General features: G+C 43.4%; 1 protein-coding gene across 1 annotated transcript; it reads left to right on the top strand.

Moving 5' to 3' along the window:
- The first annotated feature begins 7186 nt into the window (after positions 1–7186).
- On the top strand, positions 7187–15660 carry kcna1b (potassium voltage-gated channel, shaker-related subfamily, member 1b). Its single transcript, XM_079654558.1, has 2 exons — positions 7187–12720; positions 12916–15660. Exon 2 carries the CDS (start codon positions 13071–13073, stop codon positions 14556–14558), a length of 1488 nt encoding a protein of 495 aa, XP_079510684.1. The 5' UTR covers positions 7187–12720; positions 12916–13070; the 3' UTR covers positions 14559–15660.
- The last annotated feature ends 1211 nt before the right edge of the window (positions 15661–16871 follow it).

Genomic DNA, 16871 nt, shown 5'->3' with positions numbered 1-16871 from the left:
CGTCCTGCCGTCTTTAAAAGCTCATCCAAAATGCATGACTGTTCGCTGCAGATCGATTACACAAAGAGGTCTGCTGTGGAGAAGTGTGAGGAGACAGCAAATGGAAACTGGACTCAGTGAGTGGCCATTAGTGCTGAGAACGGCTGAATCAGCAACTCACTGTTGTTCCTCAGCCGTCCATCCGTCCATCCGTCCATTGACCGCCACAAGTCCAGGTCAGAGGGTCGAGTTAAGAAGCAAAGAAGATCCTCTCAGAGACGACCGGATGGCTTATGCCTTTAGGGATCTATCTCAGGGTCTCTACGACCACAACGCCGCTTCAAGATGTGATCGAAACAACCGGTTCTTGTTCAGGTTGGAGTTACATTTGTGTCACTTCTGGCCCAGGATGAAGGTGGACAGAAACCAAGAAGGTAACCACCAATACCAAGATGGTGACGGACAAAAATGAAGATACAGATGGAAAGAAATCAAGATGGAGACAACCAAAGCCAATCGATTGGACACAAACCAAGATGGTGGTGGCCAAACACTAGGTTGATGACGGCCAAAAGTCACTAAGAAGGTGACAGACAGAAACCAAGAAGGTAACCACCAATACCAAGATGGGGATGGTGAAATACAAAGATACCAATGGAGAGAAAGCAATATCGTGATTGGACAAATAGCAAGAAGGTGACGGCCAAACACCATGATGGCGACGAGCAGAAATGAAGATGAAGATGGCCTGACGGGGATGGCCACGGATTCTTTTTTGGTGTAGTTTTATTTTTCAGAGTACAGAAACCAAGAATGTTATTGCCAAAAAACCAAGATGGCGACGCACAGAAGCCAATATGGTTTTAAGTGCTAGCCGTTATTAGCATATTTGATTACTGGCAGTCTGACTGACCTTACATGACCTTCAAATACCACAAGTTGGACGAAACAACAATACATCTCCTTTTCTTAAATGTTCATTAAGGTTTTAAGGCTTTCTTCTGACCTTGAGCACGACATCTTTCCTGTTCGAACCGAGTGAAACAATTCTAATTGCTTGTTTTTGAGTATAAAACACAAACAAACCCAAGATTGAAGATAGAAATAAAGAGAAATGAGTATTTCCGGGTGACAGCCCTCTGTTATATTGAGGCTGTTCGTCTGCAGTGAAACCGTTTCAGCGTTAAAATAGATCTGGTGTTCCTGCAGGCTGGAGGGCAGAACAAGGTCGATCCCTCTCTGAACAGAAAGGGGTTTTATGTCTTTTGGGTCGTACCATTGTGGAAAAGAGCCATGGGAATAGGGGGGGAGGGCGAGGAAATACAGAGTCAGTCTGGAGAGCGTCAGACTGTTAGCCGACACCTTGCTGAGGCTTAATGCATTTAAACTGTCTCACACACACACACACACACACACACACACACACACACACACACACACACACACACACACACACACACACCACACACACCACACACACCACACACACACACACACACACACACACACACACACACACACACACACACACACACACACACACACACACACACACACACACACACACACACACACCACACACACACACACCCCCAGGCATTGTTACATTTAAATATAAATGCAAAATGTTGGTATATTCTATATATTCTTAAAGGCCTTGCTAATTTGCCTTTCTTCTCCTTGGTTAGACTTTTAAGGGATGAAACACTGTTACATTTCCACTTCCAACATCAGGTCAAAGGTATCCAGTAAGTGAACGCACCATCGTTAGAAAGCATTTGAGTACAAAACAGCAAGTGAATGCATCGCTGTGCAAAAATGCATTTCAGTACCTGAGTGAGTGAACGCGTCACCGTGCAAAAGACCCTAAAATATGTAACAGGAAGTGAAGGAATCTGAGTTGAAATGTTCCTAACAGGAAGTGAAGGAATCTGAGTTGAAATGTTCCTAACAGGAAGTGAAGGAATCTGAGTTGAAATGTTCCTAACAGGAAGTGAAAAGCTCTAATATTTCTCAGAGACTGTAAAAAGTTGCATCCCTATCTCCTCGTTGTGTTCTCCACGTGTCAGAGGTGTGAGTCATGCTCGGCGGTTGAATCCACTGAAGCGTTTTTATGGATTTCTTCTCCATGTTCTTCGTGTTTAATTCATGTTTTTTGTTCCTTCAGTCTCTCGTGTTCGACATGTCGGATGAACTCTCTGAGTCCGACTGAGTTCTTCTTCTGCTCCTCTGTAAGATCAGGAATGATATTCATCCTGTTTGAGGGGGGGGGGGGGGTCTGTCCGTCCTGCTGCTGGTCCCCTCTGTACGCCGGGAACCAAACACATCATTAATTCATGCTGCACAGCTTTTCACAATCTGCCTGAGCGCCGTCCACTTCCTCCTGAAGGATCTGAAGCAGAAGAGCAGCGAGAAGGAAGAGAAATAACCAAATCATCATTTATCAAACGACCGAATGAGGCCTCGCTGGTGTTCGAGCATGAGCTACAAATGAGTTAAGACAAATGCCCAAAACAAGAAGATCAAATTGCATTAAATCAAAAACAAACGACTCAGTTATATCTAAATAATTTGGTCACATAAAGACGATGCATCCAAGCATAAACAAAGCAAGCAAGTAAGCTTCAGCACAAATATGTCAGCAAGAAGAATATCTAGCACACAAGCTAGTGAGTAAGCAAGAAAGCAACCAAATAAGCAAGTAGGTAAGTGTGCAAGTAAGTAGAAAAGGAGGCAGTAAAGTAAGCAAGTAACTAAAGAAAGTAGACAAGCAATACGCCTTAGTAAGCAAGCGAGTAAGAACAAAGTAAGTAAGCTAGTAAGCACAACAGCTAGTAAGTATTCAAGGAAGCAAGGATGCAAAGAGTAAGATAGCAAGTAAATGAACAAGTAAGCAGACAATGAAGGTACGCAACGAAGGAATCAACCAAGTAAGCAAGCAATAAGCCTCAGTAACCAAACAAGTAATACAAAAGTAAGTAAGCATGCACAACAGCTAGTGAGCAAGTAGGAAATTAAGCTAGCAATTAAGAAGGATAGCGAGTAAGCAAGCAAGGAAAGAAAGTAAGTAAGCAGCAGTAAGAAACAAGTAGGTAAGTAAGAAAGCTAGCAAGCACAACAGCTAGTAAGTACGCCAGTAAACAAGGAGGCAACAAGCAAGTACATGAACAAGTAAGCAGACAAAGAAAGTATGCAAGTAAGGAATCAAGTGAAAAGTAGGTAAGTAAGGAAAAGAAGAAACCAAGTATTACCCAAGCAAGCAAGGAAAGAAAGTATGTGAGCAAACTAGTGAGTAAGCAAGGAAGCAAGCAGTAAGCTAGCAAGTACATAAACAGTCAGTAAGTAAAAAACACAACAAAGGAAATGCGCAAATAAGTACAAAAGCAGGCAAGAAAGCCATCAAGTATGTTCGAGAGTATGCAAGACAGCAACCAAATCAAGTAGGCAAGTAGGTAAGCTAGTTAAGTGAGCAACCAAGTAAGTAGAAAATGAGACAGGTAAGTAAACAAGTAACTAAAGAAAGTAAGCAAGCAAGCAAGCAAAAAGTAAGCTAAGAAGTAAATGAAAAAGCAAGCAAAGAAAAGTACACAAGTAAGGAATCAACCAACCGAGTAAGTAAGAAAAAGAAGAAACAAAGTAGTAAGCAAGCCAATAAGAAGCAGGTAAGTAAGCAATCCATAAAGTAAGCTAGTGAGCTAGCAAGGAAAGAAGGTTAGCTAGTGAGCTAACAAGGGAAGAAGGTAAGCTAGTGAGCTAGCAAGGAAAGAAGGTAAGCTAGTGAGCTAGCAAGGAAAGAAGGTAAGCTAGTGAGCTAGCAAGGAAATAAAGTAAGCTAGTGAGCTAGCAAGAAAAGAAAGTTAGCTAGTGAGCTAGCAAGGAAAGAAGGTAAGCTAGTGAGCTAGCAAGGAAAGAAAGTAAGCTAGTGAGCTAGCAAGGAAAGAAAGTTAGCTAGTGAGCTAGCAAGGAAAGAAGGTAAGCTAGTGAGCTAGCAAGAAAAGAAAGTTAGCTAGTGAGCTAGCAAGGAAAGAAGGTAAGCTAGTGAGCTAGCAAGGAAAGAAGGTAAGCTAGTGAGCTAGCAAGGAAAGAAAGTAAGCTAGTGAGCTAGCAAGGAAAGAAAGTTAGCAAACACAAAAGCCAGATAAATAAGCACTGAATAAAAGCTTTGTATTTATGTTTGATTCTGTGCAGCCTGTTAACTACAGTGATGGATCCGTCTGACGCTCTGCTCCCTGAGACAGGAAGTGATGTATGCTTCCCCCCTCTGATCCCCCTGTCGCTTTGCATTGTGGGTATTGATCGGCTCATTGACAACCCGTCGCTCTGCGGATCAAAGAGCCGTTTACACATCGACTGGTCAGGTGACACTCCTGTGTTTACTGCACACACTGATTTACAGTGCTATAAAACACACACACACACACACACACACACACACACACACACACACACACACACACACACACACACACACACACACACACACACACACACACACACACACACACACACACACACACACACACACAGAGGGAGCGACATGCTGTACAAGTGAAGAGATATGGGAATATAGAGGAAGAGAAAACACATGAGTATGATCTATATGTTGTTGTTGTTGTTGTTGTTGTTGATATGACAACAGGTTTTATCAACTAACGGTGGATTATGAATGGGACAAAAAAAACATTGTGTAATAATAATAAAAAAATACAAAATAATAATAATACTTATAATTAGGCCAGTATATTAAATACAGTTAATACGTACAAATAATATTACTCCTTATAACCAGAGTAATAATTATACAAAATAACAAATATAAAAATAAAAAGTATACATTCTTCTGGGCCTCATCCCATGGTCCTAAAAGAAACTCAAATCATCACTTATTTAATATATTCTAAACATTACGTTATATACAACATAATCATATAAGAAACATGTTGATTGGTTAGCTGTTCAGCTCTGTTGTGATTGGTCCACCAGCTTAGAGGTGTCCCGCCCCCTTTAGCTCACGTACAATGTGTTGGAGCGCTAGCCAATAGGAGACAATATTACAGACGCTGCTTTGGATATGGTTACTATAGGACAAGTACTCAAAGTGGTTACCTGTTATAAATACCTTGGTATCTGGCTTGATGATTGTCTCACTTTTAAACTTCATGTCATTAATCTGCTTAAAAAGCTGAGGGTTAGACTAGGTTTCTTTTACAGAAACAAGTCCTGTTTCTCGCTTGAGGCCAGGAAAAGGCTCTGTGACCTTTTGACCTGTGCTGGACTATGGTGATCTGATCTATATGAATGCACCTGCCTATTGCCTGAACAAGTTAGATGCCGCCTATCACAGCGCTCTGAGATTTGTTACTAGCTGTAAAGCACTTACTCATCACTGCACCCTGTATGCCAGGGCAGGTCTGCCTTCACTAACTGTACGGAGGCTCAGTCACTGGTTCACGTTCATCTATAAAGCCATGTTGGGTAAACTACCTTTTTATATCTGCTCTCTGATCTCTCGACGAATTGAAAGTACTTATTGCCTGAGATCTCATGATGTGGTTTTATTAAATGTGCCAAGTGCTAGGACTGTCTTAGGGAAGAAAGCTTTTAGTTGTGCAGCTCCACTAACTTGGAACAGTCTGCAAACATGTTTCAAACTGAGTACTTTGGTTCCCCTGCACCTTTTAGGAACTGGGCGGATTGACATGCTGTGTGATGCTCATGGTACCTGTCACTGTGAAACTGGGCTGGGTGACATGCTGTGTGATGCTCATGGTACCTGTCACTGTGAAACTGGGCTGGGTGACATGCTGTGTGATGCTCATGGTACCTGTCACTGTGAAACTGGGCTGGGTGACATGCTGTGTGATGCTCATGGTACCTGTCACTGTGAATAGGGTTTGTAAACTGTACCCTGTACATGATGTTGTATGTCATCCTTATTGTTGTTCTGTTGTTTGTATGCTACATGTGTAACTAATGTCCTGCAGGTCAAAGAGATCAATGGTCTCAAGGGGCTTCACCTGGTTAAATAAAGGCTACAAACAAGGAGTCTGTCTTTAGTGATGTCACTATGTACCATCACTTTGGGATTTTAGCCTTTTTCAGACCATTGACATAGAACACACTACAGGAAGCAGAATAAATTAACTGTTTGAATTAAAAACACACTTCCTGTAGTCCTTTCCCAATCAGACCCCCCCCCCCCCCCCCCCCCACCTCGTTAATATAACGGCTGCAGTGAGTCACAGATCTGCATACAGTGTAACCCACGTCACAGATCTGCATGTGTCTCGTGAACACAGTGGGTCATTTTCTCACACACTTCTATACAACCCCAAACACCTCATGTTTAGTGAGTTCTTCATTCAGCTGCAGTGAGGAAGAGGAGGAAGAGGAGGATCAGTGAATTCATTAAAGCCTTCCTCTTCCTCCTCTTCCTCCTCTTCATCTCGGCCTCTTTTCTGCTTCGCTCAGTGAAAACCCCTCAAGAGCTCGAGAGGAGGGTGAGGAAGAGAGGCTGGAAACCACACCAGGCTCCGGAGACTCCGATCTGTGCGGGCTTTACATGCGTTTATCAATTAAAGATAATTCAACGAGCTCTCGTCCGCCTCCACGAGAGTTCTCCAAAGGTTTTAGGAAAAGCAGTTACGCATAATTTATGAGAGAAGGTTTTTTCCCCATTATCACTTTCTGTTTCTGTGCTTATTACCATGCAGAGTGGATTCAAGTGGCTTCAAAGAGTGCTCATTACCTGAAGCCGCTGGTATCTGAACACAGACCTCATGTTTGTTACCGAGTATAAACCGCAGGGAAACCGAGATCCTGCGGACAAACAACAACAAATAAATAAGAACGATTGTTTTTGCTAATAATAGCAAATATGTCGTGCCTGTTGCTTCCTGTCTCTGTGTTCACCTGGTGCCCCTGGGTTCTCTCCTTCCTCCTCACCTGGCTCTTGTGTGTGTGATTAGTGTTGTGTGCGTTTAGGTTCTGCTTTTCCTGTCTGTCGGGGGAGATTCTTGACGTTGTTGGATGGTTTGTGTTCTGAGCGACTTTATGTTTTGTCTTGCCCAGTTTTGACTTTATTTGCCTAGTTCTGGAAATAAAGTATTCCTGCTTTCAACATATCTTCTGCATTTGGGTCTATATATACATAATGGTATCTTGTCGTTTTTGCACGTTTTATCGCCAAAATGTGACCGGATTTAAGACAAACATGTGATATAGCTTTTAAACATCTGGTTGATCTAAGTGTCGCTGGTTTCCCAAAAACAAGATTGTGACGACCAAAAGCTCATGGGAACGAAGAGTCAAGGCGGGAAAACAAACCGGAGTTAATGGTTTTTAAGACAGATAAGTGTTCAGTATTGTTTCTGTAGGACTACAACAGGAGTATTGTGATTTTAAAAAGGTGTCTATTATCAGCTGGACATTAGCTAAACAAGAGAGACATTTCAAACGTGTCGATCAGGACAAAGTGTGCTCTTGATGTCAGCAGATCTCTGGGTGATAACTCCTTCCTGCTGAGAGCTTTATTGGCTCTTGTCCTCGTGAACAGATCTGTGGGAAGGGTCCGCTAACAAGCCCTGCCTCTAAAAACAAGACTGTTAAGAAGTTAATCCCTAACCAATCAGTGCCTCCCATACAGGAAGCTGCTCTGAGCCGCCGCGAACATCAGCTGCTGCTTTTCACTCTCTGAAAGTTCAAGAGCACATGAAAGTTTCCACTGGCTCTGAGGAGGGGGTTCAGGCTGCTGTTTCTTCCTTCTTCAGTTTCATCGGCTGTGAAGCGGCTGAAACTCGACCCGCGGACGCTTATAGACGCTCGCAGCCTCTCCTTTGTCCTGCGAGTATCAGCTAACAGCGGGGATAACACACAGCGCCGTGCTTCAGGGATGAAATCATCTGTGCCCTCGAGCGTCAACGTGTGAACACTTCCTGGTTTCCCAGCTCCAGGTTTTTCACGTTTTCCTTCAGGAGAGTGAGCAGCTGCTCTAATCCCCCCCCCTCCCCCCCCCGGAGTCCGAAGTCTGGGGTCTACTTTGACCTTTGGCTGCCACCTAAAATACATTATTCACCCTATGGTGAAGCATTTGTTTCCTTTGTTTTTAGAGGAACGTTTCTCATAATTCTGTCTGTATTCACAAAACAGAGAATCAGAGGCTCGCCAAGGCCAAACTGCCCATCACACAATGGTAATAACATGAAAAATAATGTACGGATCCAGTCCAAATGTTAGCGGTTTCTTTATTGGACCATGTGTCATGGTTCGACCAATTTTCATTAAAATTGGGCAAGTATTTTTTCCGTATTCCTGCAGACAAATAGACAAAGCAACTGAAAAGATTGAGCTTTATGGCAGAGGTAACGCTTTGGTTAAAAATTACACTGTTGGAGATCTCCTATTGGCTAGCACTCCACCACATTGTACGTGATAGGCTAAGGGGCGGGACATCTCTAGTTGATCAATCACAAGAGAGCCGGCCAGCAAACCAATCAGAGCAGACTGGGCTCTGGTTTCAGACAGAGGGTGAAAAGAGGTGCTGCAGCTTTCTGAACATCAAAGCAAGGAGACAAGCATCACATCTGTTCACACAGCGCCATTAGCTTAACTGAAGTCAATCTGGATTAGAATAATTAAACCTTCGGGGTCAAAGGTCACCGTAACATATGGAGATTGTGCAGATTGGCTCTTCATGCATGGCTGAACACACACAACACATTCAAACATTTACTTTTCTGTGTTTCAGTCAGACCTGAGGAACAGGCTTCGATGCTCAGGAGGACGGTTTGGAGCAATCTGATTTGGGTGTTTCCAGGTTTTTTTTGACTGAATTTCAGGAATTCTTGCGACGTGCCGAAACTCCTCCAGCTGTCAAACACTAACAGTGATAAACTGACTCTGTGACTCCACATAGAGATCAGATACAGGGGCGCTCCTTGCGAACAGGCAAGGCAGGCAACTGCTTGGAGCCCCGGACCAGAAGGGGGCCTCAAAGAAGGGGGCCCCAAAGAAGGTAGATTAAGAAGGTCCACAGCAACGACATGTCGAGAAACCCCCTCAAGGCGGCCCCATGCATCGCGCGCCGTAAAATGCTGCTTCTTATTTTAAGTTTCGTTGCCTTGCTCCGCTCCGAGGGGGGGGGGGGTTCGAGGGGGCCACAGTGAGTGTTTGCCTCGGGCCCCCACCGACTCCCCACTGATCAGACACAGAAACACTTTATAATTCCTACTTTTTTTTAAATGGCAGCTGAATTATTTGCATAGTTTCTGCATATATATATTTTTTTTTCGTTGCTCTTACACACGTTTTACTGTTTGTATATTTACAAAAGAAATATGATTCATCAACACAATTATTTTTTTGATATTTCATCAAATCAATCAGACACCATTGTTTTTTAAATACCCTGAATTGAACATTAAAACAATATTAGATATGAAAACTCAATTATATAGAACAACACGTAGTTTTGCTGAGATGAAGTTAAAATCATACAAACATTTAAATGTAAAGTTGATTTCTATTATTTTATTATGTATTCTTTATGCTTCTAAAAAAGCCTTAAAGGTCTCCTATCATGTAAAAGTCACTTGTTGATGTCTTTTCTACATCACCATGTGTCCCTGGTGTGTCCCCGCTGGGTCCCCGGTGTGTCGGGGAACTCACGCAGCGTCAGGAATTTACAGTTTTTTACTATGTTCAATCTGAATTTTCTTTAAAATAAAAACATCTATATTGATTCTGACTTTTCTACATCCAACTCACAGGTTTATCATTACTTTGAGAACAAATATTATTAATTCAACCCTTTTAGAAGATATGGTCATTTGTTCTGGGAATGTCATTATCGAGCCTGAAACCTGAAAAACAGGCTCAGGGCTAAAAAGCTTTATACCCAAATCAGCACTTTTTAAACAGGAAGTGGAATAGAGGGATATGAGGCATGGCTAGAATGGGTGATCTTTTTGGTGTTTTGAGCAAAACACTTCATAGACATGTTTTTTATATATTTTTGTATATATCTGAGACCTATGCTATTGCTTACAAATAGCACTATAGGTGACCTTTAATATCTGATTATGTACATGCAAACCCAATATATAACCCAATAGTATATTTTGTTATATTTGATGTTCTGGGAGTTCCTGGTCGGGATCCAGCTCTGCAGCGGACGTCCATCTGCTGCTCGCCTCACAAACACACACACACACACACACACACACACACACACACACACACACACACACACACACACACACACACACACACACACACACACACACACACACACACACACACACACACACACACACACACACACACTGCTCACCATCTGCTGCACACACACTGCAGCACACACATGGATGCAGAATAGAGTGTATACAGTAATGATGGAAGAAGATAACATAAGACAAGATGTACTTTATTGATCCCAATTTGGTTAACATGTTTGTTGCAGCAGCATAAAACAAACAAGGCATTGCACATAATAACAAGTTCACAGAGTAGAAATAAACAATTCTAAGATATAAACATCTCAAAATAGAATTAGAATGAAACCAGCATTAGAAGCAGAATAATATCTGTGAGAATAAAATATAAAAGGGAAACATATCTCAGGATTCTTCGTGGAGCTGTCCTTGGTGCTGAAGTCCAGACGATTCCTTGGGTAAAAAAAACATTTTGTAAAAATATAATAAAAAGTGACATTTGAAATGTATTTATTTCCATATCTTTCTCCAGCTGTGAATGGATTTAACCTTCCTCTCGGTGAAGGTGAGGTGACTTCCCGTCTCCGGAGAATTAAAGATAAATTAGGCCTCGGAGCGGGCTCGGGTTTTTATAATTTAAGCAGGAATAAGTCAATCCTTCCCGGGGTTCCCCATTATCAGAATCACGCTCAATGAAGGTCGACTTCAGAGGTTTGGGAAAAATGCAGAAATATATAAAAACACGTAATAATTCATACATATACTTAAAAACATTTAAAAATTAGATTAAATAATTAAATACGATTTTATCTTTTTGTTAAAAAATGTACAAATTTCAAAAGGATATAAAAAAGCACATTTAAAAATAATATATATATTTAATAACTTATTTCATTTCATTTGTTTTGGCAGGATTAATCCTCCATATATTATCTTATATTACATTTTAAAATATCATACCAAATAAAACATATAAATATTTACCATAGAGTTATGTTTAAAAGCTATAAAATGTCTGATCAGCTAGTAGTGCCTAAAACAAGGAAAAAGACCAGGGGAGACCGAGCCTTCTCAGCGGAAGCCCCCGGGCTGGAACGACCTGCCCCCCCATGTCAAATTGTCGCCCACTCTTGAAGCTTTTAAGTCCCGCCTGAAGACCCTCTTCTTTCCCCTCTCTTATGAGTCAGTCTGAGCCCTAGTCTATGCTTTTAGTGTGTGTCCATAGCCTTCGTGTGCCTTTTATCTATTGTTGTAATATTATATTTAATTATAATGTCATGTTCGTTGTGAAGCACTTTGGCAAACCCTCTGTTTTAAAATGTGCTCTAGAAATAAAGTGGATTGGATTAGAGTTATGTTTTTTATTTGTCATCTTTAATATTTGTTTATGCATGCTTCTCTATTCAAATAGGTAATACAAAAAAGTATATATTTTTCTAAATAATATCTTGCAAACAATAGGCTTCTTTTTTAAACGTGCTGCAATAAAAAAGAAATAATAAATAAAACAATTATGTTAAAAAAAGAAATACTTGATAAAATAAATATTTCTAGGTTTTTATCTGGACTGTAGTTCTCACACATGACCAACATGAATAATTAAATAAATACATATAAATAAATACAAACATCTCTGTGCTGGTTTCTCCCTGTTACCATAGCAACACCGGTGGTATTTACACCAACACGCAGCCCTGACTGTCGCAAAGTGCTCAGCAGCCAATAAACGTGTGTGAGCCGCTTCCTGCTGCAGAAAAGAGAGACATAAAAAAAATGAAAGAACCACCAGCAGGAGTGTGTGTTCCCACCTGCCTGCTGCAACACACACACATATATTCATTTATTTATTTATTGAACGGGTTACATAACATGATGCAGTGCTGCTTAAATAACATGTGTGTTGTCTAATAAGCTAATTAAAATGAATCGTGTGTGTTTTAGAACCTGCTGTATAGGAGAGCAGGTTGTTCAGATACTGTAGCACCAACTGTGTTTTACAGTCTGTCTGCATTGCGTCGAAACCCCCCCCCCCCCCTCACTCTCCCTCCTAACCCCTCCCTCCTTCCCTCCTTCACTCCGTCCTCTCCACATGAAATCCTGCAATATGCTCCTAAATCACCGGACATACATCCTGTCCGGTGAGTCGCCTCACTCCGGGATTTGAACCTCGTCAAAACACACCGGGATTTATTTGGGCTTTTTTTTGTTGGTGTTGTTCCGCAGCGCGAGAGAAGCTGTGTTTGTGCTGATGCTGCAGGATCCTCCCGTTCCTCCCGTTCCTCCCGGTACTTTGGGAGCAGCGCTGTTTGTCCGCTTTGTTTTTAATCTAAGCATGATTCTGCTGATCCTCCCGTCCGGCTCTCCGCAGCTCGGTGCGAGTTCCTCCTCCTGCGGACTCAACAGGACACGGAGCAACACTACATAATTCTTTTCTCTTTTTACTGTGAAGCCACATCGGGATTAAACCCCGGAGGGAAAGGGGGAAAGGTGTGAAGCTCCCTCCCATCTGCTGCCCTGCAGCTCAGCACAGGTTGGTGTTTTACCCCTGAGTAGCTTGTATGTGTTAATGTGTGGGTGATTGCATGAGACTGCATTGCGCAGAGGCAGCGCAGCAAACTTGATGTATGCGGTAAAAAAAAAAAAAAAAGATAGGGCTCCAGAACCGCATGGTGTCTTTTCTCTCCTGCAGAGAAACCATTTGTTTCCTTCTGGTTTCCTGTTGCAGGCTCTGAGGGAGAGAAGATGTTGGAGAAGATGGAGGGGACGGAGAGGGAGAATGTGCTCAGCTCGCGGCCTCACTAGAGGCTTCTCCTGCTCCTCGACCTGCTGTCCTTCACCTTCACGCTCCCTCCTCTTCCTCTTCCCCGCCCGACCGCCAGGATGACCGTGGTTTCCTGCGAGAACATGGACGAGACCTCCACGCTGCCGGGCCACCCGCAGGACCTGTACCCGCCCGACGACGACCACGACGACCACGACTGCTGCGAGCGCGTCGTCATCAACATCTCGGGGCTTCGCTTCGAGACGCAGCTCAAAACTCTGGCTCAGTTTCCAGAGACGCTGCTCGGGAACCCCAAGAAGAGGATGCGTTACTTCGACCCGCTGCGAAACGAGTACTTCTTCGACAGGAATCGCCCAAGTTTTGACGCCATCTTGTACTACTATCAGTCCGGGGGGAGGCTACGGAGGCCGGTCAACGTGCCGCTGGATATGTTCTCAGAGGAGATTAAGTTTTACGAACTTGGCGCGGAGGCCATGGAGAAGTTTCGTGAGGACGAGGGATTTATCCGCGAGGAGGAGCGCCCGCTGCCAGAGAAAGAGTTCCAGCGGCAGATCTGGCTCCTCTTCGAGCACCCGGAGAGTTCAGGGCCCGCCCGGGGGATCGCCATCGTCTCCGTCATGGTCATTCTTATTTCAATTGTCATATTTTGTTTGGAGACTTTACCCGAGCTGAAGGAGGACCCCAGCCAGAGGTTCAGGGTCGTTGGAAACATCACCGTTTACTACAAACCCAACTTCCTCACCGACCCCTTCTTCGTGGTGGAGACGCTCTGCATCATCTGGTTTTCTTTTGAGTTGATCGTGAGGTTCTTCGCGTGCCCCAGCAAGGCGGCGTTCTTTAAAAACATGATGAACTCCATCGATATCGTGGCTATAATCCCGTACTTCATCACGCTGGGCACGGAGCTGGCAGAGGACCCGGACGAGGTGGGGAAAGGAAGCGGAGAACAAGCAACTTCTCTGGCTATCCTGAGGGTCATCCGCCTGGTGAGGGTCTTCAGGATCTTTAAGTTGTCTCGGCACTCCAAGGGTCTTCAGATTCTGGGGCAAACTCTCAAAGCCAGCATGCGAGAGCTGGGTTTGCTCATCTTCTTCCTCTTCATCGGAGTCATCCTCTTCTCCAGCGCCGTGTATTTCGCCGAGGCCGAGGAGAAAGAGTCGTTCTTCACGAGCATCCCGGACGCCTTCTGGTGGGCCGTGGTCTCCATGACGACGGTGGGATACGGAGACATGTACCCGGTGACCATCGGAGGAAAGATCGTGGGTTCGCTGTGCGCCATCGCCGGAGTTCTAACCATCGCTCTGCCCGTTCCTGTCATCGTGTCCAACTTCAACTACTTCTACCACCGCGAGACGGAGGGCGAGGAGCAGGCGCAGCTCCTCAACGTCAGCAACCAGAACCTGGCGTCCGAAACCAACTCCAGCCGCAGAAGCTCGTCCGCCGTCAGCAAGTCGGAGTACATGGAGATAGACGAGGACATGAAGAACAGCATCGATAACTTTAGAGAGGCCAACCTTAGGACTGCCAACTGCACGGCGCCAAATCAAAACTGCGTGAACAAGACGAAGCTCCTCACCGACGTGTGAGCCGGAAGGGAAATCACCGCCGCTGTAAATACTGTAGAAAAATAACCTCGATGCTTTTTCTCCATTGGTGCATTTTACTCTTCTTTTGCATTGAATCATTCAAAAGACTTTCAGAAAGGAGACACACATGATTGGTTAATTTATATCGAACAGTTATTTCACGAGGAACACTTCAAACTAGAAGACTTTGGCAATAGTGCAAAATATCAGCAGGTGTCGGGGGAGGATTTCTGGTTCATTGTTCGTGAGCTGTGAGACCGACAGGAACAATGATCAGCCAGCCTCTCAGAGAGCGACGTCACGCTTCTCTGTTTTATCTCTGACAAAACAAGACGTTTAGAAACTAGGAGACAGAATAGTCTGTCTAGGGAACGACTGATAGGAGGTTATCTCCAGCCTCGCTGCTTCAATTTGGACCAAATGTACCAGCTTTTATCGGACAAGAAGGGTCTAAGGAGAGACATTACGGGACTTATTAAGGAGGTGCATTATGGGAAATGTAGGAACCAAACTTTAGACAAAAGTCATGATATCTTTGGGTCCAATATTTTTTTAAAACATCCTAGAAATGCAATAAAAAAAACAGGGAGTGTCCCTTTATCAGTACTGCCATATTCCATGTTGCTTGGATGTTGATTTTTGACCAAGATTTTAAAGTGTGCACAACTTCCTGTTTCTCTCGAACGCAACTTTAGAGACAAACAGCTTCTTCTGTTTTATAGATGCAAATGGATGCACGAGAGAAAAAAGGATTTGTGAAATGTGTGCAGCTTCACTTCCCTCAAAGGGAATGTACGTGTTGCAGCTTTCACAGGAATAATAATACAAAAAGAGAAAAACAAGTAGATTAGCACAAACCGCCGTGCAGTGTGATACGTGAAGACATCGTTACATGTTCAGTGATAGGGTTGAGTACAGACGCACACAGCACTTAAGATAAGAAGTAGAAACTGCCATGTGAGGTCAGGAGCTCATTGTGACGTGAATGTATCCAGAAGTCTCCCCGACACCTCGCAGGCTTTGTGCAAAAGACTCAACAATAAAAAAAAAAAGCCCATCTGAGATTTGAGCAACACGTTTTATGAGGACGGCGCATTTCGAGTGGATTACAGTGAAAAAAATCAGGCGTGTTTTTCCGTCTTTCTGCGGAACATCCAGGGACACATTTTGGGAAAAGCTGGGATGTTTTTCCAGGCACCTTATTGGAGGAAAAACAGGAAGTGTTGCCTGACGGAGGGTTTTCTGCTGCTACAGGCCATGCAACGCTCCTTTATATCAAAGCATGTGGAGACTCTCTTCTCTTATATCGGCATGCACGTTACCTCATTCTTCATTTTTCATCTTCTGGAAATCATTTGTTTTCACCAAAAGTGCACTGGCTATTTATTGTTTTTATTTCAGTTATTTCAGAGCATTACGTGTTGAATGTTTAACGCATTAAGGGAACAGGAACACTTCTTTTTCGAAGATCACGGCATGACAAAAATACTAAAGCATTATGGCCTAATTAGCTAGCGCTATGTATACTCAGTGCATGACTACAGTATTACGTTGCTTGCAGTTGTGGAGGGACATCGGGGAAGATGCTCCTCGTTAACGTCACGTTAACGTCACGCTAACGTCACGCTAACGACACGCTAACGACACGCTAACGTCACGCTAACGTCAAGCTAACGTCACGCTAACGTCACGCTAACGACACGCTAACGTTACGCTAACGACACGCTAACGACACACTAATGTCACGCTAACGACACGCTAACGACACGCTAACGACACGCTAACGACAGGAAAACGGTGCATGACGGAGATAACTGCGGAGGGGACAAATCTGCTAAAAAAAACAAAGGAGACAAATATCAGAAGAGACATATCTGACTATCTCTTTAAAAAAAAGACACTACAGAAATAACATTTTCATTATTTGAAGCTTTGATCTTTCGATGACGGAGTGCATGGGATCATTTTTACGTGAATGTGACCCGATTTCTTTTTTTTTTTACAAACAGCTTGAAGAAAAGGACAGCAGTAATATCTTGACAAATTTCAAAGATATATCTGAAATTAGTTTCTAGTGCCTTGAAGCCCGTCTCTGATACAATTGAATGAAGTGCCTCCCGTTAAACAGACGCAGCTCGTCCGTCCGTGCAGATGCGCCTGCGCTCAAAACATGTCGACAAAGTTACCGGAGATTCCTTTTTAATGGGCCGGCGTTAAATCACTGGTTGATGACACATGGCTGCGATGCACAACGAGCACAGATATGGAAACATGAGAGGAACTGCTCTTTCTTTTTCTCACGTCTGCAGACAA

Source organism: Notothenia rossii (genome assembly GCF_949606895.1).
Source record: "Notothenia rossii genome assembly, chromosome: 10".
Classification (NCBI taxonomy): domain Eukaryota; kingdom Metazoa; phylum Chordata; class Actinopteri; order Perciformes; family Nototheniidae; genus Notothenia; species Notothenia rossii.
This window is presented reverse-complemented; position numbering and strand designations above follow the sequence as displayed.